This window comes from Vipera ursinii (assembly GCF_947247035.1).
Source record: "Vipera ursinii genome assembly, chromosome: 3".
NCBI lineage: Eukaryota > Metazoa > Chordata > Lepidosauria > Squamata > Viperidae > Vipera > Vipera ursinii.
This window is the reverse complement of record NC_139516.1, coordinates 47900771-47925660: the sequence shown is the minus strand read 5'-3', so window position 1 is coordinate 47925660 and position 24890 is coordinate 47900771. Positions and strand designations below refer to the sequence as shown.

The window sequence follows — 24890 nt, the reverse complement described above, 5'->3', positions numbered from 1 at the left end:
ATGAACATCAACTAGCAGTTAAACAGCTTGACCAAAAATCCCTGATCTCAAACCACATTGATGATAAACAACATCAATTTGTTTAGGAAGGAACAAAAATTATTGTGCATGCCGACACCTGCCCCACACATGATTTTATTGAGGCCTGGTATTCCACCAAAGGAGCAATTAACAAGCATATTGATCTAGATCCAGCATAGGAATATGTAAGAAACCAGACCATTCAAAGTGCCAATAAATAAGAGAACTGATCAGCTGCTCAAAATTCAAATATAGCTCCAAACAAACAACCAATCGCACGACCAACTGAGCACACAAGTCATTTAAAAGCTAAGGAGAATAACAAAAAAATCCTGTTGATGATGTTACCTAGTTTGGTAACAAAAGTGTTCAAAAATTATATTGAAACAAGCTTGGAGAACAAACCACAGCCAAAAACTATAGCATATAGCACTTCAGAAAAACCAAACACAACCACGATATGGGCTTAGTCACACATCTGGGGGATTGATGACAAAGACCTTCAAAAAAGCCAGCAGTGTCCTGGTAAGTGATTGCCAGAGCAGATGACACAACGAAAAAGTCTCTCTAGAATTCTGCCACATGACACTGATGGACAGGATTTGGAGCAAGCTGGACCTGTTGGAACTAACATAACAGGTAGATACTATACAATCATAGGCAGATAGTTCCACAAATAACTTGATTGTGTAGGGCTTTAAAGGCAACAACTAGTACCTTAATTGAACTTGGAAGTATACTGGTGATCAATACAGTTCACAAAATGTACTGGGATTAGGAAGGAGATGCTCTAAAGTTTTTGAAGTGGTTAACTGCAAAATATTTGGCAGATTGAACTTTTACAGAGGTTCACACTTGTATTTTTCTCCCATTCTCTGCCACCTCACTGATGAGACTGATCAAGCAACTTGAGTAACCTTTGCATAAACAACTATGCCTTGATTTTCTTGCTTGGCAAGGGACGGTCTTGTCTATATGAACTTCTATTTCCTCTCACTGATCCCTTTTATAATCCTGGTTATACTATACTCGCATTGCCATAAAAGTAACTTTTTTTTTGAAAGAAATCCATTACTACTGTATTTTGTTTTACCTAATCCTACCTAAAATAGCGACACAATTTCGTTAGAAAACAAACCTGTTTGCGACCTGTTTTATTGCAATTTGGATTTTGCTTGGTAAAGCAAACTACTCCTCTACTAAACTTTATTTAAGTAGGACTTAAGAACAACAGAAGTTCAGGATGGATGAGCCTCACTCGTAAATACAACGCACAACCACACCCCCATATGCCTCCTATGCAAAAACACGTCTGGAGTACCTACTGAAGGATTTATCTCCCCTGCTCGAATATCTCTTGCCCACTGAGATGCCGCGAAAATAACCTTTTCAAAAAAGAGGCGAGCCACCATTCGACCGTTTAAAATGAGCGGGGTGTGTCTACCCTCCCTTCTCCAATGGGCTCTTCTTGCTAAACCCCTCCTCTGCCATAAAGTGCCTCTGGGAAGAGGGAAAGGCCAAGTAGATTTGGTAGTTTCTGCGTGCGTGTGGCTGGAAACGCGATGGAGTCTTGGCGGACTGTAGGCGGAGGCGCTCGCCAGGCCAGCAAGAGGCCTGGATCCAGTAGGATCCCATGCAGGTAGGGCGTTTTCGGAGAGAGATCTTGAGCGCCGTCGTCCTTCTTCTCCGCTAGATCGTCTGGAAAGCGGGGAGTGGCTCGTGCAATGCGCTTTTTGAAAGTAGTGCTTTGCAGTTTTCTAGTTGCTGTAGCCTGGCTTGGTGGGCAACCTTGCAGACGCCAGAGAGATGGAGGTTTAGGGGCTACTGAGTAACTGGCCGTACTGAAAAGGACTCCGCAACCGTATTACTGTATTGTGTCGGGCCCCGCAGTTGAAAGCAAACTTTCTGGCTTTTTGTTTCTGCTTGCATCATTTCCCGCCGAGCATCGCTCTTGGGCTATGCGCGCGCAGTCCGCAGTTCGAACGGGTTGCTTCCACGCCCTCCGGCTTCTGCTTGCATAGACGGGATGAGAAAGGGAGATTCCTTGCTACTTTCTTAGGATCTCTCTTGCCTTGAAGTCGTTTTCAGGGCGCGCCCTTGTTTTTAAAAACAAGGTCCCGAGCAGTAAGCACACGCGTTTGATTCTAGGAAGCGCCCACACAAAAATGGAGGGCCTCTTTCCTGTATTTCTTGTACTTGACAATGGAAACCGTATAGCTAAAGCCACACTTGAGTTTAACTAAAGTTAGGCGGGAATCGTCCTTTTTTATGGATGCGTATGTTGGTGGCTACTGTGTTAGTAACTTGTTAGTGATAGTGGCCTCTTAGCCTTGAGAGTTTGGGAAATACCAACTAGGCTTGCCAGTATTTACTCACCCTACCCCCCCACGGAACTGCAGGAACAAAGAGATGGAATTTCACTCAACTGCCAAGCAATGTCCACTGCTCCTCCTTACTCGGATCAACATTCCTACCGATTGGTAAATTTAGTTTAGGGTTATGCAGGTTCTTAAAAGGGGAAACTTTGCTAGATTATGAAAGCCCTTACAAAACCACCATTATCCTTAAGTGCTAATTTCAGTTGCAACCACCTATCTTCAATACATATGAACATTAACTACTAACAAAAAAGTAATTCCTAGCCTAGAGGAAGGAGTGGGGAACCACTATTATTTCTTATCAGGCATAGTTAATAGCACAATTTACACATGTAATGCCTGCAATTATATGTTGGTATCTTTGTGTAAAGTTCATCATGCCCATCGTCCTTGTGTAAGGAGCACCATCATCGTGGTGCTTTTGGAATCTTTGTGTAAGTGATACGATTTTGTCTCCCAACTGGTTTTTTAAAAAAAATTCTTGCTAATTCACTGTCTTTCATTGCTCCCCTCCTGCTCTTTTTTTGTCCTATGACAATACAGTAGCCAGGTTTGGGAGAGCCTTTTCAGCTTCACAGATCAAGTGGGAACAGTTTCCCCTTTGCTTTTGCTAATTTCCTTAGAACAGGACTCAGGGCGGTGTACAGGGCAATACAATAAAAAATACAATGTACAAAATTTAAGAAAGAAATAGTGTAGCCCCAAATTACAATAAAAATTAATAAAATTAATATTAAAATACCCCACGCCCATCAGACCAGGCCGGCTTGTTCAAATAAGTTAAGTTTTTAGGTCATGGCGGAAGGAGCGAAGGTCAGGAGCCATCCGGAGCTCAACCGGTAAACGGTTCCAATGGTCTGGCGCACCCACAGAACGCCCTCCCCCTGGGGGCCGCCAGTCACTTTGACCGACGGCACCCTAAGGAGGCCCTCTGTGGGAGCGCACTGGACGAAGGGAAGTTGATGCCGGCAGCAGGTGCTCCTGTAGGTAGACCAGACCCATGCCATTTAGGGCTTTATAGGTCATTACCAGCACCTTGAATCTCACCCGGAGGGCAACCGGAAGCCAATGCAGCTCGTGGAGTAGAGGTGTTACATGGGAGTATCGGGAAGCCCCCACCACCACTCGCGCGACTGCATTCTGCACCAGCTGAAGCCTCCGAGTAGTCTTCAAGGGCAGCCCCATGTAGAGAGCATTGCAGTAGTCTAAACGAGAGGTCACAAGCCCATGAGTGACCGTACGCAAGGCAGGTCTTCCTGCAAAAGTTTGATCTTGCTGGCTATTCCTATTACAATATATACCCTTTCTTGAAACATGAGCTTAAAAATGGCATGTTCCCATATCGTTTTTAAAATTATAAGTGTAACATTGAAAGGTCCTTCATAGGCCTATCTTTGGAATCTGGTTTAATCAGGAATTTTATTTATTCTGCATTTATCTGAGAATATTCATTTATTGTTTATCACTCCATTTTTTTCTGTTTTCATTTTAACAAACTTAGAGAAATGGTGTTTGTAGTAAGATTACAGATAACCCAAAATGGAATAAAGAGCTTCTCTCCTTCCTCTGCCCTTCCTAGACTTCTAGTTAATGGAAAGTAGAGGGGAAATAAGGTGTGTGATTTGTATATATATATATATACATATCCATATCCATGTGGGATCTGATAAATTCAGAGTTAAACTAGGATGGAAATGCATGTAAATTTAACACTGGTTGGAATATTTTTACTAAGATACTGGCATCCAGATGGCCCTCTTAAGAACAGAATTCTGATTCCTTCTACACATTTTCTTATTATTCTGCTTCTAGGAACTTTGCCCGTGGAACATGTAAATGGGGTCAGAATTGCCGATTTTCCCATGATAGGAAATCTACCCAGATCTGCAGGTATTTCCAGAATGGATTCTGTGGCTATGGAGACTGTTGCAGGTAAACATTTTTGAAAATTTATAATGTGCCTCATATCAATTAAGATATGGAGTATTAGTGGTGTGGAGGATGAAAAAAAAAGAAATTTGCTTTAAATATAAAACAAATTACCAGGTTCTGGAAATTCTGCCAGATCCTCTTAGGTCAGTCCTAAGAGGGCTGAAATCTGATTCTTTTGGTTTTCCTTGTTTTGATCAAAACAAACCCAGGAAGACAAGTAGAGGAAGGCTGATATATGTTACTGCCTTCTTTTTTCCTCATAGTAGCTCTCTGCATTCATATCCTTAGCTTTTCCCCCCTCAGCAACTGTAGGTGCCATATCTTTTTACCTCTCGCCTTTTCTCCTTGTATTTCCCTGCGTCTTACTTTCATACATGTTTCAGAATACTTTCTCCGTTTCTTTTAAACAACAAGAAAACTCAAAAAGGCTTAGCCTATATTCCACCTCAGCCACAAACCTCTGAAGTAGCTTTCCAACACCTGGTGCCTTTTAGGTGCTTAGATTATTGCTCGCACCTGACAATGGAACTACAGAAATATCCCCCAATTTAGCCATCAGTAAATCTGCAGATGTGTCAATTCTAGATAGGAAATAAAAGAATTGCAAAGCCACAGTGCTAAATGCTTAATACCTGACACATGAAGGGCAGAAAAAGTAGTAAGTCTCCATGAAAATATTGGCAATATGTCCAATATTTGTTAGATCCATGATGCAAGTTCTGATGTAGCATTCCTTTTTTGGGCTTTGCTTTTAGTGAACGATTTCAATTTAGGTTAATTTTCCAGGATTTTACAATATGTTACTGGCTCGAATTTTTCTCTGTTGGTTAATGCTTGACATATTGAGCATTTTTAGATGTTGCATAGCAGCGGGAAAGTGCTGTTTAAGAAAGATTTTAATATACTTTACTTTAGAAAATTTGAGGGTGGGGTGGGATAGAGAAAGATTTCATATTACTCCATATTGCAGATAGCCAGTTAAGATTATAATGGCTTGAAGGTCAAAATAAAAACTTCAAACTTTCCCACTTAGTCTATATATGATGGGTTAGCAATCAGATTTTCTTCTGGCTACTTATATTAGGAGATAAAGATTCACATATGCTAAGCCTCAGTTTATTGAGCAAGCTAGAATGACCTACTTTTCAGATAATACTAAGCCATAAGCCATGGCTTGGTGACACATCCTGTTGAGCACAAATCATACTAAGCTTATTTTAAAGTGTGAATGTGGCTTTTGTAGTCCTTTTTCAAAATGCATGTTAAAGGTATATGCAAAAATATTAAAATGAAGTGGTACTCAGCATTCCTGTTCTGATTTACTTTGTGAATGAGGCAAACAAACAACCTTTTTAAAGGGAGTTGTAGTCTCTTACACATAGGTTTAGCATATCATTTATCCCTTGTGCTGAATATTTTGATTATCAGAAGGCGCAAGGTTAGATCCCAATTGTCCAATCCACGCATGGAAACAGCATGAATTCACAGAAAAGCACTAGGATCCAAATGGGGTTAGAAAGAGTCAAGAAAGCCTCTTTCAAATTTGTGTTTCTTCCCCTTCTGTCATCTGTCTTGCTGCTTTAGCTCTCCTAGTACTCGGAGCAACTTTGAGAAAGTACTGAAGTTGTTTGGGAAAGGGGCAATAGGAAAGCATGTTTTCTGACCCCTTCTCTAGCAGGAGTATTCGAAGTACCATTTGGCAATGATTTTGTAGAGCTATAATGATTCCTGTCTTTTTCATTTCCCTGAGAGTATAATAATTTTGAAATTTTATTTAGCATATGATGAGACCATGGCAGAGAAGTAAACATATACACACAATTCACGTAATTATATACAAAACCTATATGGGGGCATGGCAATAGCCTCATAACTGGATGTTCAGTTCAACTATCCAGGTGATTGTCTCTGGCATTGCTTTGTGCAGATCTTCAAGGGCAGTGGTCCACAACCTTTTGGGCACCAGGGAAAAGTTCTCTGGAGAGAAGTTTTTTTGCGGACATGAGGGTGCGTGGTTTTATCTGCTGCCTGCATTCCACGGATGGGACTTTGCTTGTTTGTGCAGACTGGTTGCTGGCAGCCCAGTACTGATTCACAGACTGGGGTGTGGACCCCTGTTCTAGGGAGCCAGAGAATGCACATTGTGGGCAATCTTGCACACTATGTTTAATAGTTTGCGTATCAGCACCATAATTGCAGCAAGGAGAATTTGAAAACTAAAGTGCAAGGAGAGAATTGTTTCATATCCTCTTAGTGAAATATTACTATCGCTCCACCTCACTTGCTATTCAATATTTCATTAGCTACCAACATATCTCAGAAGCCCCAGCCTTCAGCAGGTGTGGTACAGAGTCTGCCTACCATGGACTGGAAGGAACTGGATTGTCGGAGAACCGCCGAGGGTCAGAGCCAGCCATTTTTCCAGAGGCTTCAGACAGGAGCCGAGGAAGATCCCGGCGGGAGTCTGAGCCAGCAGTCTTGGGCACGGGGCAGCTGCAAAGAAACTTTGAAAGCATGAGCATATCATTTGATGAGGAGGACGAAGACAAGGAAAAAGCCTTTATCCCTAACTGGGCTCTCAGCAAAGAATTTTTCCCTAGGGAGACCAATGCAGGTAGGCTTCCAACAGAACTAATGGGATAAAGTTGTATGTATTATATATTTAATTGGAGTATTCACAGGACACATCAAATTCCAATACCATTTGCAGCTTAGTATGTGTAGAAGCATAGTACTCAATGAGATGTTGCATATTTTGGGCTCATCATTTCAGGTCGTCTTGTAATTGCATTTTGCAGATCTTTATTATTTGACTGCTAATATACACTTTTCTCTGTCAAAGTATCTTCTCAATATCATCATCATCTCTAACTCAAGATTCCATTGTTTATGTTCCATTTGAACCATGAAAGCACTTCATAGCCATCTTTTCTTTGAAGATCTTCCAAGAAAACCAAGTTACATTGTAACTACTTTTCTGAGTGGCTCTTGTGTTGTAAGAGTCCATTTAAAAGTGACCACGTAATTGAGTAACTTTAATAAAGATTTATTTAATATGCATATCTTGCTTAAATGAAAATCTCTATATTTTGCGTTAAAATAAAAGAGGTAGAGGCTAAGATCCTATCTAAGCCACCCATGTGAATGGCCATTTAGTCTTTCCACCACCATCACTGTGGCAACTGCAAAAACTTCTGCTCTTCTTTCTGGTTTGTCCTTCCAGAGATACATCTTGCTACCGTATTTCTTGAAGTTAATAAAGACTTTTGGGGGTGTGATATTTGTGATTTAAACTCATTTATAATATTACCTGGAATGGATTAATGGGCTCGCTATATTCTTTCTGCTTAGTTTCCAGCTCCCAGGAACTGAAAATTGGTACCACGTCCCTGAAGTCAGAAAGTGAATCCACCAAGGAGACTGCTTCTGCTTCTCTCCCCTCAGGACAATCAAAGGTAGGTGGGAGAGCTGAAGATCAGAGAGAACAATAGATAATACCATCTAAAAGCATGCTGTGTTGTTTGAGTATCCTAGGACAACAATGTCATTATATATCTGTTTCATATGGAATATACCAGGGGTCAGCAACCTGAAACAGTGAAAGAGCCACTCGGAACCGGTTCCCTCACAAAAGGAAAAACTGGGAGCCGCAAAAAATGTGTGCACATGCGCGTACATGCACGCATGCACAGAACAGGGTTTGACTGAAGAGTGGAGCCAAGGCGAGATATGCACTTACCCTGCATATTTGAATTGATTGAACTTTTTTAGTCCCACTTTTTTTTTTGAACTGCACATGGCAGAGGACTGGGAGCTGCAGGAGACGGCTGAAAGAGCCACATGCGGCTCCGGAGCTGCGGGTTGCAGACCTGTGGAATATACAGACTATTATGTTGGGGGGCTAAATGAAGAGCTATTGAGATCTTAAAACGTACTTCTTTGAAAATTCATTCTAGAGTGCACTCTGTTGATGGAAATAATGTCTCTAGAAACCACTAAACTGAAGTTCTTAGCCAGCATGGTGGCTGAGGGTTGGAATTACTAGAACAAAATTTGCAGGAACCAGCCTTGCCTTACACATCCTGTTTCTCTCCTTCCCTCTGCATTTGCCTTAAAATCAGGTTCTACAGGCTATGAACAAGTTGGATTAGGCAATCTTAAGAAAGGGAGAAAAATGGAATGGGTAAAGAATAGATCAAAGTGAGGGAAAGAAAAAGGACAAAGGAGTGATGAAATAGGAAACAGGAAATAAGCGAATGAAAAATTCCTGAGAGGCAAATGATGGTGATAATGCAGTGCAAAAGATCTTGTTTTGGGGTTTTTTTTAAAAAAAATTATTCCACATTTCTTTGTGTCAAAATACATTTATCAAAACAAAGCCTAATTATTGCGGATTTTCCTACCTTTATAACCTTTGGTTGAAATTTATGAAAATTGCAACTGAATACAATGGGGGGGGGGCAACAGTTTGCAGAAATAAATTCATCCTGTTGAAGGGTACTGTGCTCTTGTTGCTACTAAATTCTTGGGCATTTAAATGTTAACATCTAACTCTGCCTAATGTTTTTGAGGTAGAAGGCTTGCTTTCTGTGGGCCAGGAAGAGCTGCCAGTTAAGACAAAGATGGGTATGACAGCATGAGTCTTGCCCCAATCCTCCTCCTACCACTCCTAGCTTTCCTTTTATCTAAAGCTCCGATATAGGACAAACGTTCTAAATTTAAACTTGTGAAAAAGCAATACAAAAAAAAAGGGATCGATAGAGTGAACAGCCAAGATCTGTTTTGTCTTATTTTACTCTTAAACCTTCTGATGATGTTTTTTTTAGGCAGCTGGTAGTTCAGAAGGAGCAATAGAAGCTGCAATGGAAAGGAGCAAGGATGTGGTATGTGGTATCTGCATGGACAAAGTTTCTCAGAAAACCTTGCCTGAGGAACGTCTGTTTGGCATTCTTCCCAACTGTACCCATGCTTATTGTGTGAGCTGTATCCGGAAGTGGCGGAAAAGCAGAGACTTTCACAGTACAGTGATAAAGTAAGTTTTGCATAGTGATTGCAGGCCTCCTCCTGCTTATATAAATGGAATCTTTACGGAGGTTAATATTTATTCTTGTTCCTGGCCAGTACACCATGTACCCTTTAAGCTTGCATTTCCATTGTCTATCATGCTTGGATGAGAAGCTTTTAAATCACCGTGCTGCACATTCCTTTTCCTACTGCACTGAGTGACTCGGGACATTTTGAAAAGCCTCTGTCCTGTACACTGGCAAAATAAAAACACAGCAGCCCAGAAACAAATGCTAGAAGGAAAAGGGACAGGTTTGCAGTAGTCCAAACCTGTGATGACCAGAGTGCAAGTGATTGAGCAGAGAGCCTCCCTGTCCAGGAAAAGGCATAACTGGTGCACAACATGAAGCTGAGCAAAAGCCCTCCTAGCCACTGCTGCACCTGTTTTTCAGGAGCAGGAGACATGAGTCCAGGGGGAGCCTCAGGTTATGCATTGGATCTGTCTCGGGTAGGGCAAGCTCATCAAAGATGGTAAACTCCTCGATAGGCAGGGCCCAGCCACAGCCCTTCCAACCCACAGCCCTTCCGTCTGTTCAGCCCAAGTCTGTTGCTCCTCTTCCAGGCTCCCACAGCCTGCTGGCACAGTGAAAGCACATCCATTGCATCACTCGCTTTACCAGGGATTGGGATATATTGTATAACTAGGTATCATCAGTGTACCGGTGATACCTATCTTACGATAAATAAGTTTGCTTCTGCTTCACTGTCGACATTAATACAAATTGAAATTCTGAAGACAGCTGCTAAATCTCCACGGTTTTTAATACGGTCGGATCATCTTGATAGATGAATTGTCTACTGCATCTTTTGTCATTGTGTTCAACTTCCAGAGGTTGCCCAGAGTGCAGAGTCACATCAACCTACTTTATTCCCAATAAATACTGGGTTTCTGATGCAGAAGAGAAGGAAAAACTGATTGAGAAATTCAAGGCTCGGACTCGGTAAGTAACTCCCTCTCTGACGAGTTACGTAATGTTGATGCCTGAGGTTCATATAGTTAATTGGGGGACTTGTGATTTTGAATTATTGTTTGGCTTTTTATTTCAGCTCTCCTTTCAATCTTTTATGCTGTTTTGATAGTCACGTTAATTTTGTTGTTAGCTGTCTAGAGCAGTGATGGCAAACCTATGACTGGCCATCTAAAAGCCCAAGGAATTGTCGCTTACTTTAGATAATTGAAAGGGGATGGAGTTCCTCCTGAATTTCCCTAAGATGGTTACTATAGAGGAGGCTTTATATACTGTATATGCATGCATGTAATGTTCCTGTCACTGTTAAAAGGATGCCTTATGGCAGTGACCCCAATTCTGCCTGTTTTCTTTCCTGACAACCAGTTTGGTCTGTTGCAGTGATTTAAGATGTTGGATTAGAAGCAGGGAAAACTTGAGTTTTATTCTTGCCCTAGGGCACAAAAGCCAGTTGCATAATCTTGAGCCAATGACTCCCTCTCAGCCCTAGGAAGAAAATAATGGCTAAATGCTTAGAAAATTGCAGAGACTTGTCAGTGTATTTTCCAGGATTTGGGTCTGGCTTAAAGGCAGGGAAACCCCCCCCCCCCACACACACACAACTTTTCTTATACAAAAATTATTTGATTTATTTAAAACCCTAGGACAACAATCAGCTTCAAAAATCTGTGATTCAATTGTTAAGTTGCTGGATTAGAATTATAAAGACTCAGGGCCAAATTCATAGTTAGCTCGGGAATCTTATTAGATAGCTTTGGGTCAATCACTATCATTTAACCCCACCCCACAGGATTGGCATTTGTATAAAGTTGTGGGAGGAAGTACTATGTAGAGCATTCTCTGTTTCTGAAGGAGAAGCAAGATATGAATAGCTAGATAGTACAAGTAGTCCTCGATTTGTGACCACAATTGAGCCTAGAATTTATGTTGCTAAATTGAGAAATTTGTTAAGTAAGTTTTGCCCCATTTTACAACTTTTTTTGCCACATTTGTTAAGTGAATCACTGCAGTTGCTAAATTAATAACATGCTGGTTAAGTGAATCTGGCTTCTCCATTGACTTTGCTTGTCAGAAGGTTGCAACATGACACCGGGACACTGCAAATGTCATAAATATGAACCAGTTGCAAGCAACTGAATTCAAACTCATTGCGTAACCATGGGGATAAGTCTGAAAAATGGTCATGTCCCCTTTTTTCAGTGCCGTATGTATCTTCGAATGGTCACTAAATGAACTGTAAGTTGAGGACTACCTGTATTCCCAGCTATCACAGGTTTGTAGGCTACAGGTTGAGGGAAGTTCAATTACAAATTTAAATCAATTCATGATCTCTCTGGCTATGACCTTTAATTATTGGGAAGAAATTGTTGATAGCATTATTTTGTAATTAAGAGTTTAACTTGGTGATTTAGCTGATAATGTTGTGATGTATCATTTTTGTACCTTATCTACAAATGTGTGTGTGTGTGTGTGTGTGTGTGTTAAGTGTTTGTTAAGTATTTTGAATACCTTGCTAGGCCCCAAACATGGGGCAAATCTTATTTCCTGTTTCAGCCTAACCCAAGGCCATCTGCAGGCTGTAGTCACAACAGTGACAGCTCATATTTGTGTAAATTTTTTTTAATATATGTATGTATGTATATATGTATGTATGTGTGTGTGTGTATATATATATATATATATATATGTATGTATGTATGTATGTGTGTGTGTGTGTGTGTATATATATATATAATATATATATATATATATATGTATGTATGTGTGTGTATATATGTATATATATATGTGTGTATATGTGTGTGTATATATGTGTGTGTGTGTGTGTGTGTGTGTGTATACACATACACACATATATATATATCTGCTGCTATTGTTCTAATAATTACTTCGTTTCTCTTAGCAAAATACGATGCAAATTCTTTGTCCGAAGCAATGGTCACTGTCCCTTTAAATCAGAATGCATCTATCTGCATGAACTTCCTAATGGCCAGCTGCCTGCTGCAAGGTTGCGACAGAGACCTCAACAGCAGAATTGGTCACCCTTTGTAAGTGAAACTACTTTCATATGGTTGAGCTAAGATGAAGCATTTCAGCGATTTGCTGAGCAATAACATCCATTTCAGAGCTGACTCTACCCTAGCTCAGTTTGGTATTTTCATAATTCTCAATCTGATTCCCTGCTGGGAGTTCTGGAAATTTCTAAGACATCAAATTGGACAAGGATGCATCATGGAAATACAGTATTTCGAATTCCATAATGTTGCAATCAGGCTTGGGCCAATCTTTCGTTATTCCACATGTGTTTTGTTTCCCTAAAAGTTGCAGATGAAGTTGGCACTACTTACTTGAAAAACATCATTGCCTTAATTTGTATTTTCAATCCTAAACCATTTTCTGACAGACTGGTGGAGACTGTCTTTTGTCAGTGTGTTGTTTATTTTTTTTCTGTCATGTCTTCTGTATCGCAGGCCTACAATCCATCTCCATCTGACAGCTCTGAAGAGGAGGATGAGGATGAGGATGTGGATGTGTGCCTTATTCAGTGGGCTCTTACCTTTGCGCTGTTGCACAAAGATACAAACTTTGACTTTTCAGACTTTCTCTGGGATTCCAGTGATTCTTCTGATTAGATGATGGTGTCCTCTTCAGAGGCCATGTGTAACAGGCTCCAGGAACAACGTTGATGAAATGTAAAGTGGTGCCTTGGAGGATGGGTGCGGGATGAAAGATGTCTTTATTAGTAATAAGCTTAATGGCTTTTAGTTTCCTGTCAGATGTATTTTGACTGGAACCCATAAGCTGGGAGAGAACACAATGCAAGGATTCATTCTATATTGGGAAAGGCCAATATAGAATTGCTATCACCACTGTCAGCACATGATGTACATTTCACCAATTGCACTGCTGTGGCCCTAACTTTTCCTTGCCTTAATTGTTGCATTTTCTGCATTCCCTCCCACCCTTATAGCTGATCCACGTATTGGATTTCCCAATGTATCATGTATTATAGCCTTACAAGTCTCCTATGGAAGGATGCTGGGATCTTCTGATTTTGCATGTATTCTGGAGAAGTCATGTGATCACCTGTGGTCATGCTGCTGCTTATTTGTTTCCTCAGGAAAAGTGGTTTGCTAAGCAATGCTATTTACAGTAGGCAGTATCTGCAACTCACTAATATAGCAGTGCTGCTAGGTATATAGTAGGCCTAATTTTGGGGGTGGGGGGGTGGGCATGAGAGAAAGTATAAATCTTGAATTTTTAGTATTGGTGCAGTCATCAATTAGCAGTGGAGGCTTAGAATTGTAGTTTAAACCCTTATGATAAGGGATTAGTAAGCCCCTACGTATTTTTTAATTCCAGAAATATCTCGAGATCATGAAATAAAAAGAAATATGCAAACATTATTTGTTATAGTGATTTTTTTTATATCTCATCAAATGATATCACATCAAACTTATGTTTTCAAGAAATACAAACAAAACATTCTTGTCTTTTAATGTTTTCACCCAGTGTTTACTGTATTTTCTTTTTTTTCTATTTTAATACTGCAATACACTGTTGAAGAGATGACAAAAAGTAACATTTCATAGTTGTAAAGAATAGAGCTTAGGCAAGCTCTGAAAATTATTTAGAGGAAAAACACCACTTTGTTTATTAAAGTAGCCTAATTTTTGGTCTGGCTTCCATAAGAACCTGAAAAATGTAGTCGCTTTAGGGAGATGATTTACTAAAGATAAGTAAAATGACTCTTAAAACAGCACATTTTTCTCAGATTCGTAATAAGAGCAGAGAGGTTCCTATGCTTCTTTAGGTCTGAAATAGTTCTTCCAAATCATTTTGAAGCAAAGAAAGCTAGCACAATTGGATATGCCTGCCAAAAACAAACAGTTAAATATAAAGATGCATTATTGAAGTAATATTCCTAAGTATGAAGTCTTCTGATTAAGGAATCATTCTTAGGGTCATTCTTAGAAGCTATGTAGAAAAATATTCACTAATGAAATAATTGTTATAACTCATCTTTCCCCTTAGATTTTTGGATAGCTTCAAAGAATGTTCTGTAATTTAATTTCTTAATTTTTTTTATTATTTTAATCCCATTTATATTCCGCCCTTCTCCGAAGACTCAGGGCGGCTTACAATTTAAAGCACAAATCAATGTGCTTAGCAATAGCCTTCATTCTATGTATATGCCTGCTTATTAGGGCTTTCGGGGGCCCCCGAAATTGGATTTAGTTTGTTTCTTCCATTGCATATAAATAGATACTACTGCTTATTATCTTTCCTTGAACCAATACAGTATGGCTTTAAATTCTTCTAAAATGGAATTTCCAGTCTTCAGTCTACATACTTTTTTTGCATTGCTAGAACTGGGGTGGGCACAGCCTCCGCATGATGCAACGGGCCAACAGCTGGCAGTTTGACACCCCTGGTCTAGATTTTCAGTATCCACAATTCCCAGTAGTTTAAATTTGATCACTATTGACCTATAGTGCTTGATAGATTGCCATCAAGGGATGTTGATGGAACAATACTTTCATTGCTGTAAACAAGGGCATGAATACTTAGTATCTACAAAAGAGGGACTGGAGTGCAAAACAATTCCAGTGGAACTAGTGTAATTTTTTAATAACCTACTTGAGAAATCCTTTACAATGATATAATTTCATTTCTAGTCAAAAGCTATTACAAATACAAAATAATAAAAAAATAAAAATGTGCTTATATTTTTTTAATACAAGTTTTCCAAAGTGGCAATTTTAAATGTGTTGTGCTCCCAGAATTCCCTAGTCAGCAAATCCACGCATGTTAAAGTTGCCACATTTGAAAAAATGCTTTTATAAGAACAAATTTTTGGGGGGGGGGTTGATGGGTATGTGCGCAGACACTTGTCCATGATTGGTTTTCCACTTGAATACGAAGAATTTTATGTCACATTATTCGCTTTCCATTTTAAAGGTTTCTTCTCAACATTAAAAGGTGTTTCTCTTTTTATTCTAAAGCAGTGTTTCTCACCCTAGTTACTTGACTTCAACTCCCAAAAATCCCTGTCCAGAATTCCTTTTTAAAAATCTGGTCTCCTGATATGCAATAGTTTTCTCTCCAGGAACAAATAGGAGAGAGTGCATTCCTACGTGGGACCTGGAAGTGGCTTGCCCCTAAAGCAGAGGTGGGGAACCATTCTGGACTTCAAAAAATTTTGGTCACCATATCACATAAAAGATGTTGATTGTTTGGGAAAAAAAATCAGAGAAGAGCAGCTAAATAATTAAAGGCCTGGAGACTAAAACATGAAGAACGGCTGCAGGATTTGGGTCTGGCTAGTCTAAAGAAAAGAAATAGGGGAGACGTGATAATATTCCAGTATTTGAGGGGCTGCCACCAAGAAGAGGGGGTCAACGTTATTCACCAAAGCACCAGGGGGCAGGACAAGAAACAATGGTTGGAAAACTGATCAAAGAGAAGAAGCAACCTGGAATTAAGGAGAAACTTCCTGACAGTGAGGACAATTAACCAGTGGAAGAGTTTCCTTCTAGAAATCGTGGGTGCTCCATTACTGGAGAGTTAAGAGGCTAGACCACGGGTTGGCAACCCGCGGCTCCGGAGCCGCATGCGGCTCTTTAAGCCATCTCCTGCTGCTCCCAGCCGCCCGGTGCGCACGCACCTCTTCGAACAGGCAGTGGTGCGTGTGCACCTCCGCGCGAACGGGCAGCGGCGCCGCTCTTTGAGAAAGCTGCCGCGGCACGTTTGCAGGCTGCCGAAAGCGGCAGCTCTGCAGACGGGCCGCGGCAGCTTTCCCAAGAAGCGGCGCCGCTGCCCATTCCGAGAGGCGCGTGCGCACCTCTCCAAATGTTTGGAGAGGTGCGCGCGTACCTCCGCGCGAACGGGCAGCGGCGCCGCTCTTTGAGAAAGCTGCCGCGGCCCGTCTGCAAAGCTGCCGCTTTCAGCAGACCACAAACGTGCCGCCGCAGCTTTCTCAAAGAGTGGCGCCACTGCTTGTTCGTGCAGAGGTGTGCGTGCACCTCTCCAAAGGTTTGGGGAGGTGCGCGTGCACCTACGGTTGTTCGGAGAGGTGCGTGCATACCTCTGCGCGAACGGGAAGTGGCGCTGCTCTTTGAGAAAGCTGCCGCGGCATGTTTGCAGGCTGCCGAAAGCGGCAGCTTTGCAGACGGGCCATCGCCGTCGCGCAACCGGGAACCGGTTCCATCACACATAAAAAAATGGCAAACGCGCGCGTCCACGCATGCGCAAGAAAAAACCATTTTGCGCATGCGCAAAATGTTTTTTGCGCATGCGCGTGCATGGACACACGCACGCAGCTCCCACTTTTTTTATGTGTGATGGAACCGGTTCCCAGTGGCTCTTTTCCTTTTTCAGGTTGCCGACCCCTGGGCTAGACAGTCACTTGTCTGAGATGGTATAGGTCCTCTTGCTTGAACGGGGGTGGACTAGAAGACCTCTAAGGTCCCTTCCAGCTCTATTCTATTCTCCCAGAATTCCTGAGCGAGCCATACTGGCTCAGGAATTCTGGGAGTTGAAGTCCACAAGTCGTAAAAGGGCCATAGTTCCCCATCTCTGTCCTAAAGGAGGTCGACCTCCCACTTCAGGGCTTAGTTTCACGCCAAAGCTTGGTGCGTCTCTGACTGCCTCTTAAGAGACTTTTCGGATGCATATTAAAGAGGAAGCCCGGATGTCTTTCCTGGTCGATAGCCACGCCGTGCTTTTAAATGTAATATTCAAGCACGAGTTGCAAAAAATAAGAGCGACCTCTTTTGTATTTTTCTCTGAGAAGTGGATTTCTGTCACTGAGTGATATCAGCAAGTTTTCACTTCCAAGTCGAAGAAAATTGGTTGGAATCGGAACCAAGCACATCTAGAGCTAAAAACAAAAGTATCACGGATACCTTTAACTACATAACATAGCCCTGTTCACAGCGTATTAAGATATAGCTTATTAGCATGTAAACATATAGCGTAGACCAGGGGCAGGCAACCTCGGCTCTTTTATGACTCATGGACTTCAACTCCCAGAATTCCTGAGTCAGCTATGCTGACTCAGGAATTCTGGGAGTTGAAGTCCATGAGTCATAAAAGAGCCGAGGTTGCCTACCCCTGGCGTAGACTATACAGTAAAAAAATTGGCGAAATGATTTATGAACATAAAAACTACACGCCCGCACTAGGTGCCTTCGGAACAGTTCCCTTCCTCACATTTTGACCGATCTGTGTGTATGCTAGGGGAAAGCGAAATTCACCTCAACTCTTCCAAAAAAAAGAAAAAAAAAAGAAATGAAATAAACTATGTTAACGAGATATAATTCCACGGAAGAAAACGGTAATCAAATGAGGAAAGGGATCCGTCTTTATTTGGTTTTCTCTTCGAGGGGCGATACATGTGGATCTAGGAAGTCTCATCTCTGGTTTGGGTGGAGAGGGGTGTATACTCTTCACTTTTTATATCTCTGAGGACCTCGCTGCCCCGCCTGCCGCCAATCGCATTGGAGTGTCTCCCTTGCGGAACTAGAGCGCGGGAAGGAAAAAGATCAGAGCTGAAAAGGTTGTGGGGCTGGGAGCAGGTAACGGTGGGGCTCGGGGTGGGGGGTAGATCGCCAAATAAACGCTGCTGCTGCTGCTGCTGCTGCTGCTGCTAATTATTACTATGGAGTCGGCCAGATGTTTAGACTGGATTTAGCATTTTTATTTACCTGCTGAGTCCTTCCCAAGGACCTGGGTTAGGCAGATGTTTTATAAATACTAAAGGTATCGATGCCGTATGTAAGCTGCTGTGAGTAAAAAACTGCCATTTGCAGTTGGCAGAGGGTGATTTTGTCCGTGACGATGGTGTTCAAGCAGATGTTTTGGGGATTGATCTCAAGGCCCCTATCGCTACTGGTACTATTTTTGCTTTCTTTTGCCCCAGTCGACCTACTTGTATTTGTAGGTCTTTCTGTTTTGTGATTTTCTCCAGGTTTTTCCTCTTTTGCTGTCTCCAGGCACTGTGTCTTTCTTATCAATAATTGTTATGTTTGGGATGTTATGTTGCTGGTGCTTTCTGTTTGTTATTATCATTACGATTGTAACTGTAGTGTGACTGAATCTGGCATTTTTATCCATCTATGTAGTCCTTTCCAAAGATCTGGGATAGACAAATGTTGTTTGATGTTGTTAAAGGTATCACGGCAGGATGTAAGCTGTTCCAAACAAAGCTGCCTTTCGCAATTGACTCGTGATTTTGTCATGCCAATGGTGTTCAAGTGGTGCTCCAGTTATTTTGGGATTGCTTCCAAGCCACCTATTACTATTGATACTACTGTTGCTTTCTTTTGCCACAGTCATTCTATTTCTATTTGCAGGTATTTGTATTTTGTTATCTTCTCCAATTCTTTGTCTTCTCTTCTGTCTCCAGGTACTCCATGTCCACTATCCAGACCTTTTTTTTTAATCTATCTTATCAACAGTTGTCTGGATGTTATGTCTGTTTGAATTCTAAAGTCCCAGAACACTTTAACTTCTTCATTTGCCATGTGGTTGTTTGTAGTCAGTTGGTATCTTGCAGCAGCTAACCAAGTGATCCACTGTTTCTTCAGCTACTTTGCAGAGGCGGCACTTGCTACCTGTTGCTGTCTTCTCAATTCTGGTTTTGTATGCATTTGTTCTTAAGGCTTATTATCATTATTGCTCACTGAGGAATTCTGGTAGTTGCCAGTGTTGCTAAGGTTGAGGAACACTGGTGTAAACTGTTTTGATACATTTGATTTGAACACATTGCTTATTTTTCTAGGCTTATTTCATGCCAATCATGTCGAAGTTGGAATGGCTTACGGACTTCAGAACAGTAATAAGACTAGAAGGCAAATGTAACAATATAAAGACACAGAAATAATAAATAACAACCATAGAATAGGTAAAGGTTCCCCCGCACATGCGTGCTAGTCGTTTCCGACTCCAGGGGCCATTGCTCATCTCCGTTTCAAAGCCGAAGAGCCAGTGCTTGTCCGAGGATGTCTCCGTGGTCATGTGGCTGGCATGACTAGACGCCAAAGGCCCACAGAGCATAGAATAATCCCATCCAGAAAAGACTAAGGCAACTTCCAGAGGTCTGCTGAAATAGCCAGATCTTATGGTTTTACAAAGGATAAGCAGAATCGAGGCCAGTCTGATATGGGACTCTTGCTCCAGAGAACTGAGAGTGGCCAAGAATGTCCAGCCCTGGTTTTCTTGCTGATGATGTTCTGTTCTGTAAGGGTTGGCAGCAGTGGGAGCCTTCTCTTCCAGATTCCATAATATGGGCAGAAACACAGGGGGAAGATAACCTGCAGATTTAACCTTTGGGGCAGAATAAATATGCTTCAGATTTATTTATTTATTTTTATTTTTATTACATTTATATCCCGCCCTTCTCCGAAGACCCAGGGCGGCTTACAAGCTTAGCAGTAATAATAATAATAATAATAATAATAATAATAATAATAATAATAATAATAATAATAATAATAATAATAATAATAATAATAATAATAATAATAATTATTTAATTTAATTTGTATACCGCCCTTCTCCCGAAGGACTCAGGGCGGTGAACAGGGAAATAAATACTAAAATACAAAGATGAATGAAATTCCCTGGATTCGTTATATCTGGCATGGAATTCCTATACTAATATTTAGAAAATATTTTTGTAAAACTCGCTTGCTACATATTTTCATACATATCTGTTGGGCTCTAAAGATATCTTTGAAAATGCTATTGTTAGCGATGGTGGCTTTGGTTTTCCAAATTCTGAATTGTACCATTATGCATTTGACTAGTATTAAATTCTAGGGGTCTTAAGTGTAAATTGTTCTTTCTGGGCCCATGTGTAGTGTTCACATGTAACCCTGTTTTGGTTCAAAATATGATAAATGTGCTGTATCTCATGTTACTATCATCAATTTGAAAACTCTGGTACCGGTAGTCTTGACTTAACAAGTCATTTAGTGATTATTTGAAGTTACAACGGCACTGAAAAAAATGACTTGTGACTACTTTTCATATGGCTCTTGCAGCATCCCTATGGGTCAAATGATCAAAATTCAGATGCTAGGCAACTCTATTCATATTTACCATATTTATGAGACAGTCATGTAATCACCTTTTGGGACCGTCTGACAAGCAGAGTCAATGGGGAAGCCAGATTCACTTACCAATCTTTTCACTAACTTAACTGCAGTGATTCACTTACAATTATGGTAAGAAAAAGAAAATTTGCCTAACAACTATCTCACTTAGCAACAGAAATTTTGGGCTCAGTCGTGGTCATAAGCTGAAGACTACTTATATATTTTTTTTCTGGAAAAATACATTTGATTTACAGAATCCAAATCTCCAGCTAAGGTTATGGAAGAACTAAATGCATGGTGGGATTTTTAAATTAAATCAAGTGGATGATAACAATGAGTTTTTATCATTTTCTTTCTTAAAAAATGCTAAATGCCATTTGTTAAATGCCACATTTGCAGTTACAACATTTACTGACATTTCAATTTGGACCAACGTATTTTTGCTTTGGAGTCATTTAGGTAATTTTATGGCCTCAATTACTTACCGGTAAGTGTTATGAATTAGTTGTCTATAAACAGTTATGGATGATTACAATAAAATATGATCATGATTATGTTTTATTGAAACTATGTGGTGGCACAGTGGTTAGAAGGCAGGATTACAGGCTAACTCTGCCCATAGCCAGGAGTTTAATCCTGACTGGCTCAAAATTTACTCAGCCTTCCATCTTTCCAAAATCGGTAAAATGAGGACCCAGATTGTTGGGGGCAATTATGCTGACATTTGTAAACCACTCAGAGAGTGCTGTAAAGCACTGTAGGGTGCCCCCGACCTCCGTTCATTCCGCCGGGGCCTGAAGACCTGGCTCTTCGAGCTCTCTGGCCCAGGCTGAGGATTAATTTATTTTAATTGGGGTTTTATTTGTACAGGGATAAATTTAATCTTTTTTAAACTTGGTTTTTAACTTTTGTATTTTTGGTTTTTAATTACCCTGTAAACCGCCCTGAGTCCTCCGGGAAAGGGCGGTATATAAATGTAATAAAATAAATAAATAAATAAATATAAATCTAAGTGCTATTGCTGTATACGCATAAGATGTCCTTATATTCACAGTTTATAGTTATTGTATTTTTCTCTTGCATTTTTTTCATATCTATTTTTGCTCTTTTTTTCTTTTTTATTAAATAAATCAAAGGGTGGTCCTGCAGATATCCAAGTTCGGAGCCGTATATTTTAAAACAGATCTGTAAAATCATATTGCTTCACTATCACTGTTGTCAAAAGTTTCCCCCCCAAAGTTTTTATGTGTGTCTGTGTGTATTTTTATAATTATATATACTTATATGCTATGTATATGTGTGTGTGTCTTTGTGCGTACATATAATCTGTGCATGTAGGTATATACATACAGTATTTGAATTTGATCAACAGGTCTATCAATATGGCTATCCCTATGGCTTCTTTGCTGCAGCGATTTGATAATTCTTCTCGACTTCTTCTCTGCACATTGATGTCTGGACAATGGGGGGCCATGGCTGCCTTTCGAACTCTTCAACAGTCGCTCCCTGTAGAAAAAGGAAGGCAACACTTCAATTGGCAGATCTTCACTGAGAAACTGTGCTCTCAAGAACCAGTGCTTGAAGAGCCCAACAAGACTCTTACCACGTGAGTTAGGCTTGCTTCTCATTAGAAAGGTGAGGGGCCTATTTAGGGATTCTGAAAGGTAATATTCCTCTCAAGAACCAGTGAAGATGAAGATTAATATGGCAGTTCTATACCCCTTCTCTTTCTTGTCTTCCTTGCTTTCTAAGGAAAAGAAGTTTTTTTTATAATGTGGAATCCTAGAAAAATCAGGATCCTACTTTACCGGTCCTAGATGCATTTCAGTTATGGGTCTGTGATATGTTAAAATCACATGTGGGCTTGGTTTGTAAGATTCTGAGTTCTTCATGCATCTGCAAGACATTTAACTAGTTCAGCAATAGATAACTTGTGGCACTCCAAATACTGTTAATTATAATTTCAAGCAGCTCCAGACAATGCAGTCAGTGATGAAGGATGTAGTTTAATAACAAGAGAGGATCTGGAATGCGGTAGTGTGTCTATACCTGTCAGTAGCATAAGATGGTGGAAAATGGCTGTTCAACACATGGTAATAATCCACTGTTTGTAAGGTTGGTGACAAACCCAAACAATTCCCTGAAGCCAAGATTCTCAACAGAGCCTCATTAGACAGATATATTGAAAGGAAAAGGAGTCAAATCTTGGGGACTGGATATATTTGCTTTAAAGGTAAAGGTAAAGGTTCCCCCGCACATGCGTGCTAGTCGTTTCCGACTCTAGGGGCCGGTGCTCATCTCCGTTTCAAAGCCGAAGAGCCAGCGTTTGTCCGAGGACGTCTTCCGTGGTCATGTGGCCACTAATCAGTTATGTTAAGGCAAAGCCTCTGATTCTTTTTTCTAACTGGGTAGATGTTATTCCATTTTGCCTGGTGATAATATTTATGACCTGCAATTTTTTGCAAGTCTCCATCACCATTCCTAGATTCAGAGAGAATTCCATTATAGCTGGTGTGGTGGTTAAATCTTGGGTTGGAACCTGGTGCACCCAGATTCAAATCTTCCCTCCATTTTGAAACTTATTATGCATCTTACTAACTCAATCATCTGTGATCCTCAATCTGCACCTCACAGGATAGATGTTATAAGAATGAAATGAGAGGGTACCTTGATGTCCATTGCCTTGCACTTCTAAAGGAAATAAGGCCTGTTGGGGTAATAATAAAATAAAAATATTGCCTGTAGTGTGCTGTACAATGAATTGCACTGTCTGTGTTACATAATGAACATTTTAGTCTTATACTAATTGAAGAAATGTGTTTTTTTCCTTTCTATCTTCTACATAATTATTTCAGGAAACCAGTATTGATGCTGCTTCCAGTGTTGTGCCAAAGAAATCTCTTTTCCTTGTTGCTTATAGTACAATCTACAGTGCCAAAGGACTGCCTCAGCTGTCTGCTTCAGGCCTCTAGAAAAGATCCCAATCCAGATTTATGGGTACAGAGATTAAGGGATTTACTACAAGCGGGGATGGAAGAGAGGAGCTTTTTGACCCCTATCTTGCTGTCCAGTATATGCCAACAACAACTGAAATGTTTATGCCAGAAGATTATGACCCATAGTAGCAGCAATGCTAATTTGGAAAGAAAATTAAACTGGTTTGTTAAACTGGAAAAGCCTTGCTTGGTGCCAGCTGGAAATAATTTTCAGTCTGGATCGCAGATTAGGAAAAAAAGAAAAGCATCTGAAGAATCTCTGAATCTTGAAGAAGAGAATCAGAGGAAGAGGTCCCAACTGGACATTAAGTTGGCTACAGAAATTTCTCAACCAGAATCTGAACTGCAGGATGTTGGAACAGAAAGCACAGAGAAAGAACTGGACACTTTTGGAAATGAAGATGTTCACTGCCTAAGTAGCGTCAATCAGTTCTCTTTCAAAGACGATGAAGTAGAAAAGAGAATTTTCAGCCAGAGTTCCAAGCATGACACTGTAACAGAGGTTCCTGATCGTATGAAAGTACGTAAACTCTTCTAAATTCTTATACTATTTTGCTTTGTTGATGAATTAAGGGTACAAACATATTCCCAGTGAGGCTTTGCATCCATCTTTTCTGTCAGTGACAACTAGAACAAGTGTCAGAATCCATTTATATCATATTCATAAATGGAATGTTTCAAACATTATTCCATGGATTCTGCCATCTCCCGAAGAGAAGAGAATGGATGTGTATTGAACCGGTATTAGGCATTCAAAGGAAAGGAGAAGCCTTTTGAACTGGGGAAACAAAAGGGGGGGCTAGCATCTGGCTTGTGTCACGGAAGAGAGCAATAAACATGAAGGGTCCTAAGTTCCTTTTTCCCACGAGAGGGATGATACGAGATAAAGGATGGGGGACTGACCAAATGGGGTTAAGGGGGGTTAAACCGGGAACTCTTTATAAGGGTTTACTTCGTGGAATAATATTAAGTCCTGTCTCGTTTCCTACAACCAAGCATGTCATAGTAAATATTCTTTTTGGAATAGATTTGTCTCCAAGAATTTTGTCTTCCTAAGATGTGGTTTGGGGTGGGTCCTGACAACAAGCCATATATTTTTAAGGAAGTGAAAGAAGGCAAAAATTGTTTTAGTTTTGAAAATAGACATCAGGACTGACACATATTTTTATGCAGATGTACAGTCTGAACCAGGAGCTTCTGTCTCTTTTTTCAACTGCTGCTTCTTATCCTAGAATTTCAGTAGTGTATGTTTTTAAAACTTTTAAACTTGCATTTATAAATAGCTTAAGTTAGAATACTCTGAGGCTTTAACCCTGGTACTAAGAGTGATTCATCTGACATTTTTTTTCCTGTTTTTTAGAACCATATATCAAAACTTAAAGAATTGCTAGAAATGCAGTTTGATGTAAGTATTTTTCACTGAATTTG

General features: G+C 40.4%; 2 protein-coding genes across 5 annotated transcripts in view; both read left to right on the top strand.

Moving 5' to 3' along the window:
- Nucleotides 1-1537: 1537 nt before the first annotated feature.
- Nucleotides 1538-13755, top strand: LOC310639014 (uncharacterized protein). Its single transcript, XM_083360377.1, has 8 exons — nucleotides 1538-1660; nucleotides 4212-4331; nucleotides 6635-6945; nucleotides 7683-7786; nucleotides 9158-9363; nucleotides 10226-10336; nucleotides 12267-12411; nucleotides 12835-13755. Exons 1-8 carry the CDS (start codon nucleotides 1584-1586, stop codon nucleotides 12994-12996), a joined length of 1236 nt encoding a protein of 411 aa, XP_083216503.1. The 5' UTR covers nucleotides 1538-1583; the 3' UTR covers nucleotides 12997-13755.
- Nucleotides 13756-17423: 3668 nt separating this feature from the next.
- Nucleotides 17424-24890, top strand: part of FANCE (FA complementation group E) — a 32667-nt gene continuing 25200 nt past the window's right edge. Inside the window, exons 1-4 of one of the 4 annotated variants that reach the window (XM_083359859.1) lie at nucleotides 17424-17943; nucleotides 21839-22072; nucleotides 23322-23982; nucleotides 24823-24867. In XM_083359859.1, the coding sequence (XP_083215985.1) occupies nucleotides 21849-22072; nucleotides 23322-23982; nucleotides 24823-24867 (930 nt within the window). In that variant the 5' untranslated portion in view covers nucleotides 17424-17943; nucleotides 21839-21848. Of the gene's footprint in view, nucleotides 17944-18593; nucleotides 18721-20438; nucleotides 20596-20920; nucleotides 20954-21838; nucleotides 22073-23321; nucleotides 23983-24822; nucleotides 24868-24890 lie in introns of those variants that run through there. The other 3 variants (XM_083359856.1, XM_083359857.1, XM_083359858.1) reach the window with 3 other exon arrangements.